Below are 18,187 nucleotides of genomic sequence, written 5' to 3'. Positions count from 1 at the left end.
TACCTGGGCAGTGTGCTCATGACCAGCTCCGGTTGGACAGCAGAGGTATCACTCCAAATCAGTTGAGCGGCATGATCTTTCCATCAGCTGTGTTACCCTCTAAGGAAGCTACCTGATCTGTCGCTCCACACGAAGCTTCAGGTCTTCTCGGCCATGGTCATGCCCTCCCTTCTCCATGCTTGCCGGTTAGAAACATTTAGGCTGGCCTGCCTAAGATCCATCATGGGTTTAATCAGGCCGGATTATGCTAGGAGGTAAAAAATCCTTCAAAGATCTCCACAAAGTCCCATCAGTGAGCTCCTCTGGCAGGCAAGGCTGCGTTGGTTGGGTCATGTAGCCCGCATGCCCAGCCACCACATGTCTAAACAGCTTTTGTTCGGTCGGATAGAGGGGCTAAATGGGCGCAGCACAGGCTAGAGAAGAGATGGAGTGATGTGGTAGTAGATGATGTGGAGCTGAGTGGACTTGCCGATGACTGGCACCAGCGGTGTCAAGATCGGCCTGTGGAGGAGGCTCGTGAAGGACGCTACTGGGCAGTTGGAGGCAGTCGCCCTCCAGCAACAACGGAGGGCAGAAAAGAGACGCTCACAACAACAAGCGGAGAGCCGGGTGGCTAAAACACAGCAAGTTGGCACAGTAAAGGGCACAGTAAGGGGCACAGGTGGAGCATCGGCGAGTCATCTCAGTCGACCCATGGCATCTGGGTGTGTCCCGTGACCTCCTGCCAGCGGGCGTTCAACACTTCAAGTGGCCTTCACGTGCACATAGCCTGGCACAAGCGCCGTGGTTACGTCACCGCCACTTAGTGGCGAATAGCGGGTATTGGTATTGGTGTGTATAGAGCTGTGTGCGTGTATGTGTCTATACGGTGTGTGTGTGTTTAAGTCACCGGCTGCTGCTGCTGTTGCCGTTGTTGACGGGATCGTCGTGTCCATCGTTCTGCCTGCGTGGCGACGCCACCGCCGACCCCTCCTCCCCAGGCCCCCTCCCCCGGGAGCCCTCGGGGCCCCCAACCAGCTTCTGCATCTCCCCCGGAGAGATGGGGACCCTGAGCAGATGCAGAACCACCCGCGCCTCCCTACACACAGACACCACACAGACCACACCACACACACACATGTACCACACAAACACCCAGATGCACACACACCACACAGACATCACATACGCACCACACACACAGACACATGCACCACACACACAGACACATGCACCACACACACAAGACACTGACACCACACAGACACACGGACCATACAATCACACAGATGCACACACACCACACAGACACCGACACCACACACAGACACATACCACACACAACACACATACCACACACACCGACATACGTACCCACACACACGCACCACACGCCACACACACACAGACACCACACAGACACCACACGCCACACACACAGACACCACACAGACACCACACACAAAAATCCCAAGCATAGCCTTTAACAGACTTTTCGGGCAAGTGCTGTTAGTGAGCAGTAGCAGAGCCTATGATGGCCGGCACTGTGGCACACGAGGGGGTGGGTGGCCAGCACCACGCCCGGCCGCCTTTGCCGTCCCAGTGGCGATGTTTACCACACACCGCAAACAGGTACCCATTTAAGGCCGAGTCGACCTAGGGGAGCCACAGGACTGGTTCAGATAATCGCTATCACTGGTGATGGCCATGAGCGGCAATTGAACTCGGGTCATAGCTGGATTATACATAGATATTGACGTAGATATATGTAAATATAAACCCATATACAGGTCCAAACGCAGTGAGTGAGTGCTGTGAGTGCTGTGAGTGAGCACTGAGTGAGCACTGAGTGAGCACTGAGTGAGTGCTGTGAGTGAGCACTGAGTGAGTGAGTGAGCACTGCGAGTGAGCACTGAGTGAGCACTGAGTGAGCACTGAGTGAGCACTGAGTGAGTGAGCACTGAGTGAGTGAGTGAGCACTGAGTGAGTGAGTGAGCACTGAGTGAGTGAGTGAGCACTGAGTGAGCACTGAGTGAGTGAGCACTGAGTGAGCACTGAGTGAGTGAGCACTGAGTGAGTGAGTACTGAGTGAGTGAGTGAGCACTGAGTGAGTGAGCACTGAGTGAGTGAGTGAGCAGAGTGAGTGAGCACTGGGTGAGTGAGTGAGCTGAGTGAGTGAGCACTGAGTGAGTGAGCACTGAGTGAGTGAGCACTGAGTGAGTGAGTGAGCACTGAGTGAGTGAGCACTGAGTGAGTGAGTGAGCACTGAGTGAGCACTGAGTGAGTGAGTGAGCACTGAGTGAGTGAGCACTGGTGAGTGAGCACTGAGTGAGTGAGCACTGAGTGAGTGAGCACTGAGTGAGTGAGCACTGAGTGAGTGAGTGAGCACTGAGTGAGTGAGCACTGAGTGAGTGAGTGAGCACTGAGTGAGCACTGAGTGAGTGAGTGAGCACTGAGTGAGTGAGCACTGAGTGAGTGAGCACTGAGTGAGTGAGCACTGAGTGAGTGAGCACTGAGTGAGTGAGTGAGCACTGAGTGAGTGAGTGAGCACTGAGTGAGTGAGCACTGAGTGAGTGAGCACTGAGGAGTGAGCACTGAGTGAGGAGCACTGAGTGAGTGAGCACTGAGTGAGTGAGCACTGAGTGAGTGAGTGAGCACTGAGTGTGAGTGAGCACTGAGTGAGTGAGCACTGGAGCACTGAGTGAGTGAGCACTGAGTGAGTGAGTGAGCACTGAGTGAGTGAGCACTGAGTGAGTGAGTGAACACTGAGTGAGTGAGTGAGCACTGAGTGAGTGAGTGAGCACTGAGTGAGTGAGCACTGAGTGAGCGAGCACTGAGTGAGTGAGTGAGCACTGAGTGAGTGAACACTGAGTGAGTGAGCATCTGAGTGAGTGAGCACTGAGTGAGTGAGTGAGCACTGAATGATTGAGCACTGAGTGAGTGAGTGAGCACTGAGTGAGTGAGTGAGCACTGAGTGAGTGAGCACTGAGTGAGTGAGCACTGAGTGAGTGAGTGAGCACTGAGTGAGTGAGCACTGAGTGAGTGAGCACTGAGTGAGTGAGCACTGAGTGAGTGAGTGAACACTGAGTGAGCATGAGTGAGTGAGCACTGAGTGAGTGAGTGAGCACTGAGTGAGTGAGTGAGCACTGAGTGAGTGAGTGAGCACTGAGTGAGTGAACACTGAGTAAGTGAGCACTGAGTGAGTGAGCACTGAGTGAGTGAGCACTGAGTGAGTGAGCACTGAGTGAGTGAGCACTGAGTGAGTGAGTGAGCACTGAGTGAGTGAGTGAGCACTGAGTGAGTGAGCACTGAATGAGTGAGCACTGAGTGAGTGAGTACTGAATGAGTGAGCACTGAAGAGTGAGTGAGCACTGAGTGAGTGAGTGAGCACTGAGTGAGTGAGCACTGAGTGAGTGAGTGAGCACCGAGTGAGTGAGCACTGAGTGAGGAGTGAGCATGAGTGAGTGAGTGAGCACTGAGTGAGTGAGGGAGCACTGAGTGAGTGAGTGAGCACTGAGTGAGTGAGTGAGCACTGAGTGAGTGAGCACTGAGTGAGTGAGCACTGAGTGAGTGAGCACTGAGTGAGTGAGTGAGCACTGAGTGAGTGAGTGAGCACTGAGTGAGTGAGTGAGCACTGAGTGAGTGAGTGAGCACTGAGTGAGTGAGCACTGAGTGAGTGAGTGAGCACTGAGTGAGTGAGCACTGAGTGAGTGAGTGAGCACTGAGTGAGTGAGTGAGCACTGAGTGAGTGAGTGAGCACTGAGTGAGTGAGCACTGAGTGAGTGAGTGAGCACTGAGTGAGTGAGATAGTGAGCACTGAGTGAGTGAGCACTGAGTGAGTGAGCACTGAGTGAGTGAGTGAGCACTGAATGAGTGAGTGAGCACTGAGTGAGTGAGTGAGCACTGAGTGAGTGAGCACTGAGTGAGTGAGCACTGAGTGAGTGAGTGAGCACTGAGTGAGTGAGCACTGAGTGAGTGAGCACTGAGTGAGTGAGCACTGAGTGAGTGAGTGAGCACTGAGTGAGTGAGCACTGAGTGAGTGAGTGAGCACTGAGTGAGTGAGTGAGCACTGAGTGAGTGAGTGAGCACTGAGTGAGTGAGTGAGCACTGAGTGAGTGAGTGAGCACTGAGTGAGTGAGTGAGCACTGAGTGAGTGAGTGAGCACTGAGTGAGTGAGTGAGCACTGAGTGAGTGAGCACTGAGTGAGTGAGTGAGCACTGAGTGAGTGAGCACTGAGTGAGTGAGCACTGAGTGAGTGAGCACTGAGTGAGTGAGCACTGAGTGAGTGAGCACTGAGTGAGTGAGCACTGAGTGAGTGAGCAGAGAGTGAGTGAGCACTGAGTGAGTGAGCACTGAGTGAGTGAGCACTGAGTGAGTGAGCACTGAGTGAGTGAGCAGAGAGTGAGTGAGCACTGTGCGCGCTGTCAGTGAATATCACGAGTGAGTGAATAAGTGGATGAATGAGTAGGTGAGTGGGGGGGTCGATGGGGTGGGTGGGGGAAGTGGGTGAGTGGTTGGGGGGGGGTCAGTGGTGGTTGGGGGGGGGGTCAGTGGTGGGTGGGTGGGGGTGAGTGAGTGAGTGGGTGGGTGAATGAGTAGGTGAGTGGGGGGGGTCAATGGGGTGGGTGGGGGAGGTGGGTGAGTGGTTGGGGTGGGGGTCAGTGGTGGCGAGTGGGTGAATTGGTGAGCGGGTGGGTGGGTTGGTGTGCGAGTGGGTTGGTGTGCGAGTGGGTTGGTGTGCGAGTGGGTGGGTGTGCGAGTGGGTGGGTGTGCGAGTGGGTGGGTGTGCGAGTGGGTGGCTGTGCGAGTGGGTGGGTGTGCGAGTGGGTGGGTGTGCGAGTGGGTGGCTGTGCGAGTGGGTTGGTGTGCGAGTGGGTGGGTGTGCGAGTGGGTGGGTGTGCGAGTGGGTGGGTGTGCGAGTGGGTGGGTGTGCGAGTGGGTGGGTGTGCGAGTGGGTGGGTGTGCGAGTGGGTGGGTGTGCGAGTGGGTGGGTGTGCGAGTGGGTGGGTGTGCGAGTAGGTTGGTGTGCGAGTGGGTGGATGTGTGTGGGTGGGTGAGTAGGTGAGTGATACACACGTGAAGAAGGAGAGGTAGAGGAGAAGCAGCAGGGAGTGGGTCAATGCTGAGGCTTAGCACAGCTAGAGACCACAGACCGCACACACACGCACGCACACACGCACGCACGCACACACGCACGCACACACTCACAAGCGCACACAGGGAGGAGGCGGCACACACAGACACAGACAGACATTAGAGAAAGTCAGACTCCAGTATCACCACACCTCGTGTACTGTCCGTCCTGTGTGTACTGTGTCTCTCCTGTGTGTACTGTGTCTCTCCTGTGTGTACTGTGTCTGTCCCGTGTGTACTGTGTCTCCCGTGTGTACTGTGTCTGTCCCGTGTGTACTGTGTCTCTCCCGTGTGTACTGTCTCTCCCGTGTGTACTGTGTCCCGTGCGTACTGTGTCTCTCCTGTGTGTACTGTGTCTGTCCCGTTTGTACTGTGTCTCTCCCGCATGTACTGTGTCTCTCCCGTGTGTACCGTGTCTCTCCCGTGTGTCCCGTGTCTCCTGTGTGTACTGTGTCTCTCCCGTGCGTACGGTGTCTCTCCTGTGTGTACTGTGTCTCTCCTGTGTGTACTGTGTCTCTCCTGTGTGTACTGTGTCTCTCCTGTGTGTACGGTGTCTCTCCTGTGTGTACTGTGTCTCTCCCGTGTGTACTGTGTCTCTCCCGCGTGTACTGTGTCTGTCCCGTGTGTACTGTGTCTCTCCCGTGTGTACTGTGTCTCTCGTGTGTACTGTCTCTCTCGTGTGTACTGTCTCTCCCGTGTGTACTGTCTCTCCCGTGTGTACTGTGTCTGTCCCGTGTGTACTGTGTCTCTCCAGTTTGTACTGTGTCTGTCCCGTGCGTACTGTGTCTCTCTCGTGTGTACTGTGTCTCTCCTGTGTGTACTGTGACTCTCCTGCGTGTACTGTGTCTCTCCCGCGTGTACTGTGTCTCTCCCGTGTGTACTGTGTCTGTCCCGTGTGTACGGTGTCTCTCCTGTGTGTACTGTGTCTCTCCCGCGTGTACTGTGTCTCTCCTGTGTGTACTGTGTCTCTCCTGTGTGTACTGTGTCTCTCCTGTGTGTACTGTGTCTGTCCTGTGTGTACTGTGTCTGGCCTATGCGTACTCTGTCGGTCTCGTGTGTACCGTGTCCGTCCCGTCTCTCCCGTGTCTGTGCCGTGTTTCTCCCGTGTCTCTCCAGTGTGTGTACCGTGTCTGTCCCGTGTGTATTATCTGAGGCAGTGCCAGTGTTAAGCATGATGCCAGTGTGGGTCTGCATGAGTCTGAGTCTTCGTTCGTGTGGGCTGTCCAGTGTGTTGTAGTTTGTGGTGGTGTGTGTGTGCAGTGTGTTGTAGTTTGTAGTGGTGTGTGTGTGCAGTGTGTTTTAGTTTGTAGTGTGGTGTGTGTGTGCAGTGTGTTGTAGTTTGTAGTGGTGTGTGTCTGTGTGTGGTGTAGGCGAGTGCAGGGCTGAATGCCATGAGGTGTGAAGAGGGGTTGTGTGTGATGGGGTTGAGGTGTGTGTGTCTATGTTGAACTTCTTTCACGTTGTAAGTAGCCAACAGTCAATCGAGAGGATTTGAAAGTGCATAACTGCAACGACTTCCTAACATCGGAAGGAAGAGCATTCCAGGCGGCCGCAGAAGCAGCGCATCCGAAAGCGCCACGCGATGATGCGTTGACGACCGTCTTTGTTCGATGGGCTGAGCCAAGAGCCGCTCCTGCTGCTGTGATGATGAGCGGAGCGTCGCGTGATGATGAGCGGAGAGCGGAGAGCGTCGCGTCATGATGAGCGGAGTGTCGCGTGACGAGATCAGCAGCAAGGTGTGTGGTTCCTTTGCACTCTGTGTGTGTGATGACCTGATAGTAATAACGCTGCGTTCGTTCGGCAGCCGGAAGCCAATGCTAGCTCAGCGAGTGGGATCTTGGACACTCGGACATGACACGCGTCAGAGTTTTGTACTCGCTGCTGCTGCAGCTTGCTCATGTTTGTTTGTCAGACGTCTCTTTTTAGAGTAGCGAGTTGCAATATTCGAGCCTTGTCGATACTCCTACTACTATGCTACTACAACTACGCTGCTACTACAACGCTGCACACGCAACCGCCATGTCGGCTACGTCACGACTCAACAGTGACCGAATGTGTCGTCGAGCCCTGATATGAAAATTGCATGACCACTCTAATTTACACGCGGTGGTGAAACAACATTCTGATTGATTATGGTGCTGAGGCTCTTTAGACACAAGTAGAAAACTGAATCCTGGAGTCTGCGACCGCCACACCCAATACACTCAATAAAAATGTCACCTGGGCCCAAGTGCCAACCGGCAGCACCTCCGATATCTCTGGATGAAGCATCTTTGTTTCGTACAAACCACACACGTGCACTGCTCACGAGCAATCCTCATTCATGAGTGTGAGAGAGTGAGTGAGTGTGTGGGTAAGAGAGTGTGAGCGAGTGTGAATTAGTGAGTGTGAGAGCGAGGAGTGTTCGTGGGTAAGCAAGTGGGTTAGTGGGTGTGTGAATTAGTGAGTATGTGAGCAGGTGAGTGGGCGAGTGAATTAGCGAGCAGTTGAGTGAGTGGATGTGTATGTTGGTCCGGCAAAACAACCCCCCTACCTCCTCGTGGTGCCGGACGGGCAACGCTGTCGTGGGCAGTGCTGTGGAGGGAGGGCCAATTCCGATTGGCCTTTCCCCTCATGGCGTTTGTGACCACCACAGCGGCCAAATGGGGGCTCTGGATGGGTGCGAGGGGCTGGTAACCCCTCCACCTTCAATGAATTACCGCTAAACCACGACGGACAAAATTTAATTAATAAGCTTGTGCCGGAGGCCCAGGGGGGACAGACATCTATGACGTATCCTGGCCAAACCCCATTTGGCGAAGCCAGGAGACTGAATCGTTACCCTAGGGGCTCCTCCAGAAACAACAAAACACCACTACGTGTGGCCACGTGGAATCTTCGAACGCTCACTGCGGAGGAGAGGCTGCCACTCCTTTGTCGGGAGCTGGACCAGTACCGCTTGTGGTTTTTAGGAGGTCCGGTAGACAGGCACTGGCTCCTGCCACCATGAGGGGTGGACAGTCCTCTTCTCGGGGCAGAAGAATGCCAAACAACAGGGAGTGGCTCTTCTTCTGAACAAAAGAATGAAGGGGGCGTGGGAGCGTGGCGGTGAGGTGTGGGAGGCTGTAAGCCTTAGGCTACTTTGGGCTCATCTTCCTATCAACCAGAGGCGAGGAGTGGTGGTCGTGGTTACTTATGCCCCCACTGAAGACGAACATCCGTGGAGGGATGCAGGCAAGGCCGATGAGTCAGATGCCTTCTATGATTCTATGACCTCCTGTCACAGGTGGTAGCTAAAGTGGCCCCACGGGATAGAGTTATCTTGTTAGGTGACTTCAATGCTCGAGTTGGTCATGATGCTGACACCTGGTCTGGAGTGATTGGAAGGCATGGGTCAGATCAGCTCAATAACAAGGGTAGGAGGCTGCTAGATTTTTGTGCAGCCCATGAGCTTGTAATTACCAACACGTTGTTCCGGCATCAACGCATCCACATAACATCATGGATGCATGCCGGGTCCAAGCAAGAACATCTGCTGGACTACGTAGTGACGGAACAGCAGATGCGGGCCCATGTCCTTGACACCAGGACCTACCGTGGAGCTGATCTGCCCACTGACCATCGGCTTGTCATCTGTAAGATGCGCTTGCCATTTTTCCACTCCAGTGGTAGGTGTACACCCAGGACCTCATTCAAACCCTTAGTGACATGGTCTCAGCTAGCTGATGAAAGTTGCAAGCGAGAATTTAATCATCGCTTGCGGCTGGGGTTGACATCGTCCCCCACTCCTCCTGATGTCGAGGGGAATTGGGCGAGGTTGAGGACTGTGGCTCATGCAATGGCTGCTTTGGGTACACGGTCCAGACCTCCCCAGAGACCCTGGCTGACAGAGGAGGTGTTCAAGCTGGCTGAGAAAAATTAACCCGTAAAAACAAAGTTTTTCACTCTAAATCCTTTATATGCGTGGCGGCTAGAGTCCTCTCGTCCTCTGGCTTGAGATGGCTGCCACCTATGGGTCAGATGATTGTCTGCCAGCATTAAGCAATTGGTAATTAAATATTTTTTTAAAATTCCCTAAACAGTGTAAAATTTTGGAAAAAAATTTTCACGAAAATGTATTGTCACGCACGACGAGTCTGTGTGGAAAATGTCAGCTCGATTGGATCATGGGAAGTGGGTTAAAAAACGACTGAAAGATTTGCACGGTCGTAAGCAAGCAAGCAAGCACACAAGCAAGCAAGCAAGCGAACTTAATATAAAGGATTTAAAAAGCAACAGGCTCACTCTAATCGTCGACAGCATGCCACGTCGGAGAATGAGGAAGATTACCGCAGCCTTCGCTCGGAGGTTCGGAGACCTGTGAGGCGCTGCAAATATGGGTGGTGGTCGCGGGTTGCTGAGGAAATGAACTCTGCCTCAATGGCCCGCAATCACAAATCGCTCTTTAATTCCATCAAAAAAGTAACCTGCAGCACCACACCTATTGCCATCATTAGGGGAAAGAATGGTGATCCAATCTCCGACCCCCAGGAACAGGTTTGCAGATTTGCTGAGCATTTCTGTGAGGTCCTGGGACAGGGGACATCCCCGTCAGCCTGGATAACAACGTGAGACAAAGTGGGGATGACCCTGCCGAGGCTGCGGTGCCTCAAATATTGGAAGAAGTCACCCCCTGTGAGTGGCTGGCTGAGGTGCCATCTGTGGAGTACTAAAGGCGATCCAGAGTCTGAGACTAGGAAAAGCACCGGTTAGAGATGATCTCCCAAGCGAAATGCTGAGGGTGGCGTTTGTGCACAGACTGCCCTATATTACATCATCACAACGGTCTGGACCACTGGACGGGTTCCGCAGGACTGGAAGGATGCTCTGGTGGTCCCCCTCGTTAAGAAGGGGAGCCGCACAGACTGTAACAACTAAAGGGGGCATCTCACGCCTCAGTGTGCTGGGAAAGGTCCTGGCAATGATTATTCAACATCGCATTGCTAGGCACACTGCAGAGAGGCTTGCGGAGCCCCAATGCGGTTTCAGGAAAGGGCGGTCCTGCACAGATGCCATATTTTCTGTCCGTCTGCTACAGCAGAGGTGATAGGGCAGTTGTGGAGAGAGGACGTGGAGCTGAGTGGACTTGCAGATGACTGGTACTAGCAGTGTCAAGATCGGCCTCTGTGGAGGAGGCTCGTAAAGGACGCTACTGGGCAGTTGGAGGCAGTCGCCCTCCAACAACAACGGAGGGCGGAGGAGCGGCGTTCACAACGAGCGGAGCGCCAGGTGGCTAAAGCACAGCAAGTTGGCACAGTAGGGGGCACAAGTGGTGCATCAGCCAGTCGTCTCAGTCAGTCGACCCGTGGCACCTGCTGGGTCTGTCCCGCGACCTCCTACCAATGGGCGTTCGACACTTCACGTGGCCTCAAGGTGCATATAGCCTGGCACAAGCGTTGTGGTGAAGTCACCGCCACTTAGTGATGAATGGCGGTTGTTATTGTTGGTGAGTGAATTAATGAGGTGAGTGGGTGAGTGAATTAGCGAGTACGTGAGTCAGTGAAAGAGTGGGTGGGTGGGTGAGTGAGTCAGTGAGTGGCAGGCAAGTAGTTGTTTGAGTGTGTGGGATGAGTAGGTGAGTAGTCGTGTGAGTGTGTGGGTGGGAGAGTGGCAGGTGAGTAGTGTGGGTGAAGCTCATGAAGGACGCTTCTGGGCAGTTGGGAGGCAGTGGCCCCTCCAGCAATAGTGGAGGGTAGGAGCGACACTTACAACAATGAGCGGAGCGCCAGGCGGCTAAAATTCAGCAAGTTGGCACAGAAGGAACCTGCGTCTGTCCCGAGACCTCCTGTCAGCGAGCCTTCAGCACTTCACGTGGCCTTAAAGTGCACCTGGCCTGGCACAGGCGCCATGGTGATGTCACCATCACTTTGTGGCGAATGGTGGGTATTGGTATTAGTATTGGGCGAGTGTGTGGGTGGGTGAGTGTGTGAGCGAGTGGGTAGATGAGCGAGTCAGTGAGCAAGCGGGCAGGTGAGTGAGTGATCGGGTGAGCGAGTGCGAGTGAGTGAGCAAACGGGCGGGTGAGCGAGCAGGTGAGCAAGTGAGTGGGTGAGTGAGTGTGGATCGGTGGCCGTGAGTGAGGGTCTCACCGCAGCTCCGCTTGAGGGGTTCGTGGTTGAGTGCCCTTGCTTTCTGTCTCCATGGCAGGTCTGCACGGAGGGGTAACGGAACCCCGCAGCCCCCCCCCGCTCTTGGCTGGGGGGGGGGGGGACACGGCTGGCTCTGTGCTTCCTCAGACCTGCGGTGACACCACACAACCGTCACGTTCACCACCACCTGCACCCACCAACTTGCTTACTCACCCACGCACATCCACCACTATCACCTACCCACCTGCTCACTCACCTACCCACTCACCCACACACATCCAAACACCATCACCCAACCACTCACGCACTCACCCACCCACACATCCACCACCATCCCCCAACCCACCCACCTGCTCACTCACCCACCCACTCAGTTACTCACCCACACCAAGACAAAGATCCCCGCCGAGCCTGTAAGAAACTGTTGGGGCAAGAACTGTTAGCGAGCAGCGACTATGAAGGATGGCACAACACACAAGGGGGTGGGTGGCTAACACCACGCCCGGCCGCCTTTGTCTCCCTAGTGGTGATGTTTACACACCTCACACTCGGTAGTCATTTGAGGCCGAGTCAACCTACGGGAGGAGGCCAAGGACCGGTTCAGATAATCGTAACTTGTGTTGGCCGTGAGCGGGAATCGAACTCGGGTCCCCTGCCGGGTTCCCAGCACAGCATAGATCTAACCGCTGCATCACCGCTCGCTACAGCTGTGATCCAATAACCAATACCCGCCATTCGCCACGGCACCTGTGCCAGGCTATGTGCACAGTTGAGATCACACAAAGCAGCAGCAGAAACATCGCCCCTTGCTGCGCAAACTCATGCGCAAGGAACGTAGCCCTTAGTGCAATCCGGCGTTGTGTGTAAAGTGAAGTCTCCCTCGTGTAACTCTGCTGACCCCGTACCCCACACTGGACATCTGTGATGAAGAGCTTCATAGTTCATCGCATTCCTCCTGCTGTCCAAACAGAGACTCCGATTCTGATCTCTGCAGGATTCATGGAGCCTCAATGAGATTACAATGAATATTGTGCGTGCAGTAAATTATACAAGCAACAACCGCCATTCGCCAATAGGTGGCGGTGACATCACCATGGCGCCTGTGCCAGGCTATGTGCATGTTAAGGCCACGTGAAGCGTCGAATGCCTGCTCGCAGGAGGTCATGGGACAGATACAGCAAGTGCCATGGGTTGACTGAGATGGCTGGATAATGTGCCACCTGTGCCCCCTACTGTGCTAACTTGCTGAGTTTTAGCCGCCCGGCACTCTGCTTGTTGTTGTGAGCGTCGCTCCTCTGCCCTCCGTTGTTGTTGGAGGGCGACTGCCTTCAACTGCCCAGTAACGTCCTTCACGAGCCTCCTACGCAGAGGCCGATCTTGACACCGCTGGTAACAATCATTGGCAAGTCCACTCAGCTCCATATCCTCTCATATCACATCAGTCCATCTATTCTCTAGCCCATTCCACACCCGTTTTTAGCCCTATCTATCCGGTCGAACAAAAGCTGTTTGGACAAGCGGTGGCTGGGCATGTGGGCTACATGACTCAGAGTACAGACTCTCACTCACTCACACACACTTGGATACTATAGCCGCACAGCATTAGACACGACTGTGTACACTCTCATTAGGATCACACACTCTCAATTACGTTCTCTCTCTCATTCACACGATCGGTCAAGCAGAGCCCTGACTCATTGTGTTGAAGCAATGCTGCTGCTGCGATGCACTCTCCGAAGGCCGTGTGGCTGATGGGATGTGTACAAAAATATGCTTGTATCGTTTATACGGAGAGGTGGTTGTAAAGGAGGAGGCGGTATCTGTCCGGTTATTCTGCTGTACAGTATTCCCCCGTTATTTGCAAGGGATACCTTCCGGAGATGCTCGTGAATAGCAAATTTCGCAGATGATTATATTGGCATACAAAAACCCTACATTTGTTCATGAATTGCCTTAAATAAATATGTATATAGTACATCTCATTAAATTCTCTCTCTCGAGAGAGAGAGAGAGAGATGATGATGATGATGATGCAGGAGCCGTGTATAGTCCCAAATGCAATTCTCAGACAGCAAGTTCGTGAATAAGAAGATAACCTTAGTCTCCCACCGTGCATCACACCTCTGCCTAATCTCTGATCCACTCACATCCCCCGTGGAGCATATTATAGCAGCTACCATTAATAAATATCAATGTCATTGATCTCTTTTAGATGCGCTGCTTCTGCGGCCGTCTGGAACACTCTTCTCTTTCTGATATTCGGAAGCCACTGGAGCTATGCACTTCTAAAAAATCGAGATTGAAAACTCTTCTTTAGAGCTGCTTGTTGTTGTTGTGTTTGTTGTCCTTCCCCCGCACCTCCGATTAGCACTGTCGGCTACATACGGTGCGAAAGAAGTTCATCGTACTACACACATTACCGTGGGTTTTAATGCATCACCTGGCGAGGTTGATGCTGGCGCGTTGGTGGCGCTGGTGCGCAAACAACGGAGAAAACTCCCAACGGGCTCCATGCCTATGGCGACACCGGCGCCTTGTCAGGAACAGAGGCGACGTTTTTGGCAAGGACCCTTCTTCAGAGCTCACGTGCTATGAAAACGTTATTTATTTTAACTTTCAAGGCTACAACTGCAGCATTTCATCATGGGACCTCTTTTGCCAGTACCAAAATATACTAATAGGGTTTTTCCCCTTTTTTTTCTGGCAACAAAACTGACACCTTTTGCAAGGAATCATGTTTACATTAACCACAATACTTGCAGTCAAATGCAAACCAAAAACAATACTATGGTAATTTATGCATTGTCTTTGAAACTGATTGGTCCACACCAGAGACAGCTTTCTTTGGAGCCTCGTCTCATATGGTGTTCGACCAGATGACGCCAAAAGGCGCACAGTTCAAGACAACGCACTACCAGAGTAATGAGGGCTCGGGGTGAGCAGCTACATCATGGGACCACTTTTTCCAGTACCAAAATATACTAATAGGGTTTTCCCCTTTTTTTCTGGCAACAAAACTGACACCTTTTGTAAGGAATCATGTTTACATTAACCACAATACTTGCAGTCAAATGCAAACAAAAAACAATACTCTGGTAATTTATGGTGTGGACCAATCAGTTTCAAAGACAATGCATAAATTACCAGAGTATTGTTTTTTGTTTGCATTTGACTGCAAGTATTGTGGTTAATGTAAACATGATTCCTTGCAAAAGGTGTCAGTTTTGTTGCCAGAAAAAAAGGGGAAACCCCCTATTAGTATATTTTGGTATTGGCAAAAGAGGTCCCATGATGTAGCTGCTAACCCCGAGCCCTCATTACTCTGGTAGTGCGTTGTCTTGAACTGTGCGCCTTTTGGCGTCATCTGGTCGAACACCATATGAGACGAGGCTCCAAAGAAAGCTGTCTCTGGTGTGGACCAATCAGTTTCAAAGACAATGCATAAATTACCAGAGTACTGTATTGTTTTTTTTTCCATTTGACTGCAAGTATTGTGGTTAATGTAAACATGATTCCTTGCAAAAGGTGTCAGTTTTGTTGCCAGAAAAAAATGGGAAAAACCCTATTAGTAAACTGCGGCATTATTTACTTGGCACTGCATCCATTCATCGGTGGAGGCTGCTCTACGTTCGCCACGTGTAGTGAATCCATTAATCACATGGTCTCATGTGTCTGTATGTAGTGAAGTGTATAATAATGTAGTGTGCATTGTAGTGTATATTGTAGTGTATGTGTGTTGAACTTCTTTCGCACCGTACGTAGCCAACCGTGCTAACCGGAGGTGGAACAACAAATTAAACACAACAAGCAGCAGTTCTAAAGAAATGAGTTTGCCAATATAGACTGATAGTTTTAAAGTTGCATAGCTCCAGTGGCTTCCTAATATTGAAAGGAAGAGTGTTCCAGACGGCCGCAGAAGCAGCGCAGCTGAAAGCGCTGCGCGATAATGCGGTGACCAGTCTTTGTTAGACGCCAAAATCCATTGGCTCTCGCCTGATGATGCTGGTTGTAATTACCGGCGGAACGTCACAGTATGAGAATTGGGTTTACTCTCCAACACACAACCAGTTAGAGCTGAACTAGTCATGAATTGTCTTGCTTCGTTCACGTGACAAACCCTTGCTGATTGGCTGTCGGGTGGTGATGGATTTAACGACACATTTACACGTACGCGATCTAACCCCAAAAAACGTCTATTATGGATAATATTGGTCGCAAACGCCTCCTTCCTCATCCGCGTGAAATCAAAAGCTGCCGCTGTGGCCTGCAACAATGGCACGAGTGTCGCGTAATGATGGTTTATAGCTGCTTGACGAGATGAGCAGTGAGCTATCGTGTGGTTCATCTGTGGCAAGCAATGTGTAATGAGTGTGATGACTATAAAACATGCTGCGTTCGCTCGGCAACCAATGCAGCTCGGCGAGCACTGGACGGACAAGGAGTGGGATCTTGCAGTACCAGAGTTTTGTACTCGCTGCTGCAGCATGCTCATGTTTGTTTTCACCAGACGTCCCGCAGAGTGGCGAGTTGCTATAATCGAGCCTTGTGGATACTCCTACTACGCTGCTACTACGACTACGCTGCTACTGCTACTCTACTACAGGCCACCGCTGTGTAATAATGTGTTCATTCGGCTGCTGCTGAGTTCCTACCCCTCCCTATCAACTAAAACTAGAAACTATTTTTTTTACTTTACCAGGTGTAGGGCCCACCACTGAGCTATATAGATATTTTGTGAGAAGCGACCTGGCTATCACAAATTAAAGCTCAACAAAGTAGAAGCTAATTATCATCATCACGTGGAGATTTGAAGCAGCAGCCAAATACTCAAAGCGCGTGATGTTAATTATAAATGTGGAGGGAAAAACTGGAGCCGGAGAATAATCCACATGACCATGGGGAGAACATGCACACTCCAAATATACAGCAGGCATTGTCACGGTCGGGATCGAACCCACAACCTCATGTATACTAGACGATGTAGTTAACATCTCCGAGCTACCTTGGCGTCAGGGTCAAAATCGAACCCACAACCTCCTGTATACTAGGCGATGCAGTTAACATTTCGCCATGATCACTGCAGAAGGATCTGCATCACAGCCAGATCAGTCTATGAAAAATAAGAATAGGTTTTACCCTTTCTGGCAATAAAACAGGAGGTGTTAAGATGTTCAAACCCAAAAGAGAAACCTTTTTTCAACAGTTTTACTTAACTTGATTTCTCTGTTTGTCGTGGTCAAATCTTGGAATCAAAATTGCGTCCACTTTCCGTTGTCCAATCAATTCAACATTTTGCACAAGTACACAGATCCGGTGACAATGTATCAAAATCGGCATCAATTAATTCGCGACTTTAAAGCAATTAACATTTTGGATGGACGCCTTATTATTTATATATTTGTGTAGGTCAAAAACGCCACGGTCCCTAAACTGTGGAATCGGCTCGCACAAAACGCAGGGGCCGCGTGTCTCAGGCGCCATTTATAGCACTTCTAGACCGCGAGTTAAACGAAGCGTTGTTAATAAACCCGTTGTTTTAAAAAAAACTTTTTTAAAGGAGTTTATTGCAAGGATCAGTCCGTTTAGCCATGAACGCCACTGCATCAAAATAACCAGATGTTTAAAAAATATATAAATAATAACGAAAAAAAGAAGAGTATAAACTCACTCCTAGCTTCCAAGACACCCCTCTCGTTGTTTCGATGGGCAGCTCGGAGTCATTCGTTTTGCCCTCTCGTAGGCACCGCCGTTACCAACCAGCGGCAGCAGCTCACACCACTCACCAGCACAGTTGGACCGCGTCGTGTTACCATCACCAACCACATCAATTGGACCGCATTGTAAACCCAGCGGTTAACGCCGCAGTGGGGCTAAGAGATGTTGACTACCTCTCCCGATATACAGGAGGTCGTGGGTTCGATCCCGACCCTGACGATGCCTGCTGCTGTATATTTGTTGGAGTCTGCATCTCGCTCTCTCCGTGGATTTTTCTCCGGTTCTTCCGCTTTCCCCCTCCACAGTGAGACTCAATGTCTCTGCACGTTCAGAGGATTTGGCCGCTGCTATAAATGTACACACGACGCTTGGCTGAGCTGCAATCATTCGTGATGGCCAGGTCGTTTTTCACAAAGAAGCGAATAAACTCAGTGGGGCATCACCTGGTACAATAAAAAAAATCGTCGAGTTTAATTTGCCTCATGTTTATACCGTTGCACTCCTATCGTGTTGTTTCCAACGCGTTCGCCGTTTGTAACATTCTAACCTCCCTGCCCCCGGCTGGACATCCGTGATTAAGAGCTTCATAGCTCATCGGATTCATCGTGCCGCTACAGTCTAAAGATGTATATATTCCTAAGCAACCTCTCACAATCACAACAACAATAATCTTGAGCGCAGCTACAATGCGCGCGATGCAAATCAATTTCAGCAAAAACTCAAACCCCGTTCGGCAGCGGGAGATTCAATTAACGTCCAATCAAAGCCACAATAACCACAACAACAATAGCCACTACAACAATAGCCACGACGACAATAACGATGCAGAGTGAGGCTCATCGAATTTTTCACGGCGATTATTCACCTCGCTTGCTTGGCGTGAGGAGAGCGACACGGAGGGTGGTGGTGGGGGGGGGGGAGAGACCTCCCCAAGGCCTCACAGCCTCGGTCTAGCCTAGCGCCTCGCCCCCGTGGGGTGGAGGTAGTGGGGGAGGCCCGGGGTAGGCCGCACGGAGCTGCTCCCCACCTCTCCGCCGTCTAAGAGGTCGCAGCAGCAGCCGCAGCAGCAGCCGCAGCAGCAGCAGCCGCCACCGCGGTCGGGAAGCAATCTCAAGGAAGGCGAGGGAGAGGTGGGACCCCGGGGGGAGCCGCGATCGGCCGCCTCGCTCTCCTTCTCGCTCCGCGCGGGACGGCTGCGGGCCCAGGGCAGGCGGCCGCCAGACAATGCCGCGGAGTGGTCAATGGTGGCGGGA

General features: G+C 52.0%; 1 protein-coding gene across 1 annotated transcript in view; it reads right to left on the bottom strand.

Moving 5' to 3' along the window:
- LOC133339732 (ribosome-binding protein 1-like) overlaps positions 1–18,187 on the bottom strand; it is a 30,742-nt gene extending 12,555 nt beyond the window's left edge. The window contains exons 1-3 of the mRNA XM_061547890.1: positions 17,800–18,187; positions 11,220–11,368; positions 890–1,078 (exon numbers count right to left, since the gene is read on the bottom strand). Coding sequence (XP_061403874.1) covers positions 890–1,078; positions 11,220–11,272 — 242 coding nt within the window. The 5' untranslated portion in view covers positions 11,273–11,368; positions 17,800–18,187. The remainder of the gene's footprint in view (positions 1–889; positions 1,079–11,219; positions 11,369–17,799) is intronic.

This window comes from Lethenteron reissneri, unplaced genomic scaffold (assembly GCF_015708825.2).
Source record: "Lethenteron reissneri isolate LAM-NWPU_2019-01 unplaced genomic scaffold, ASM1570882v1 scaffold_214, whole genome shotgun sequence".
NCBI classification, from domain to species: domain Eukaryota; kingdom Metazoa; phylum Chordata; class Hyperoartia; order Petromyzontiformes; family Petromyzontidae; genus Lethenteron; species Lethenteron reissneri.
This window is presented reverse-complemented; position numbering and strand designations above follow the sequence as displayed.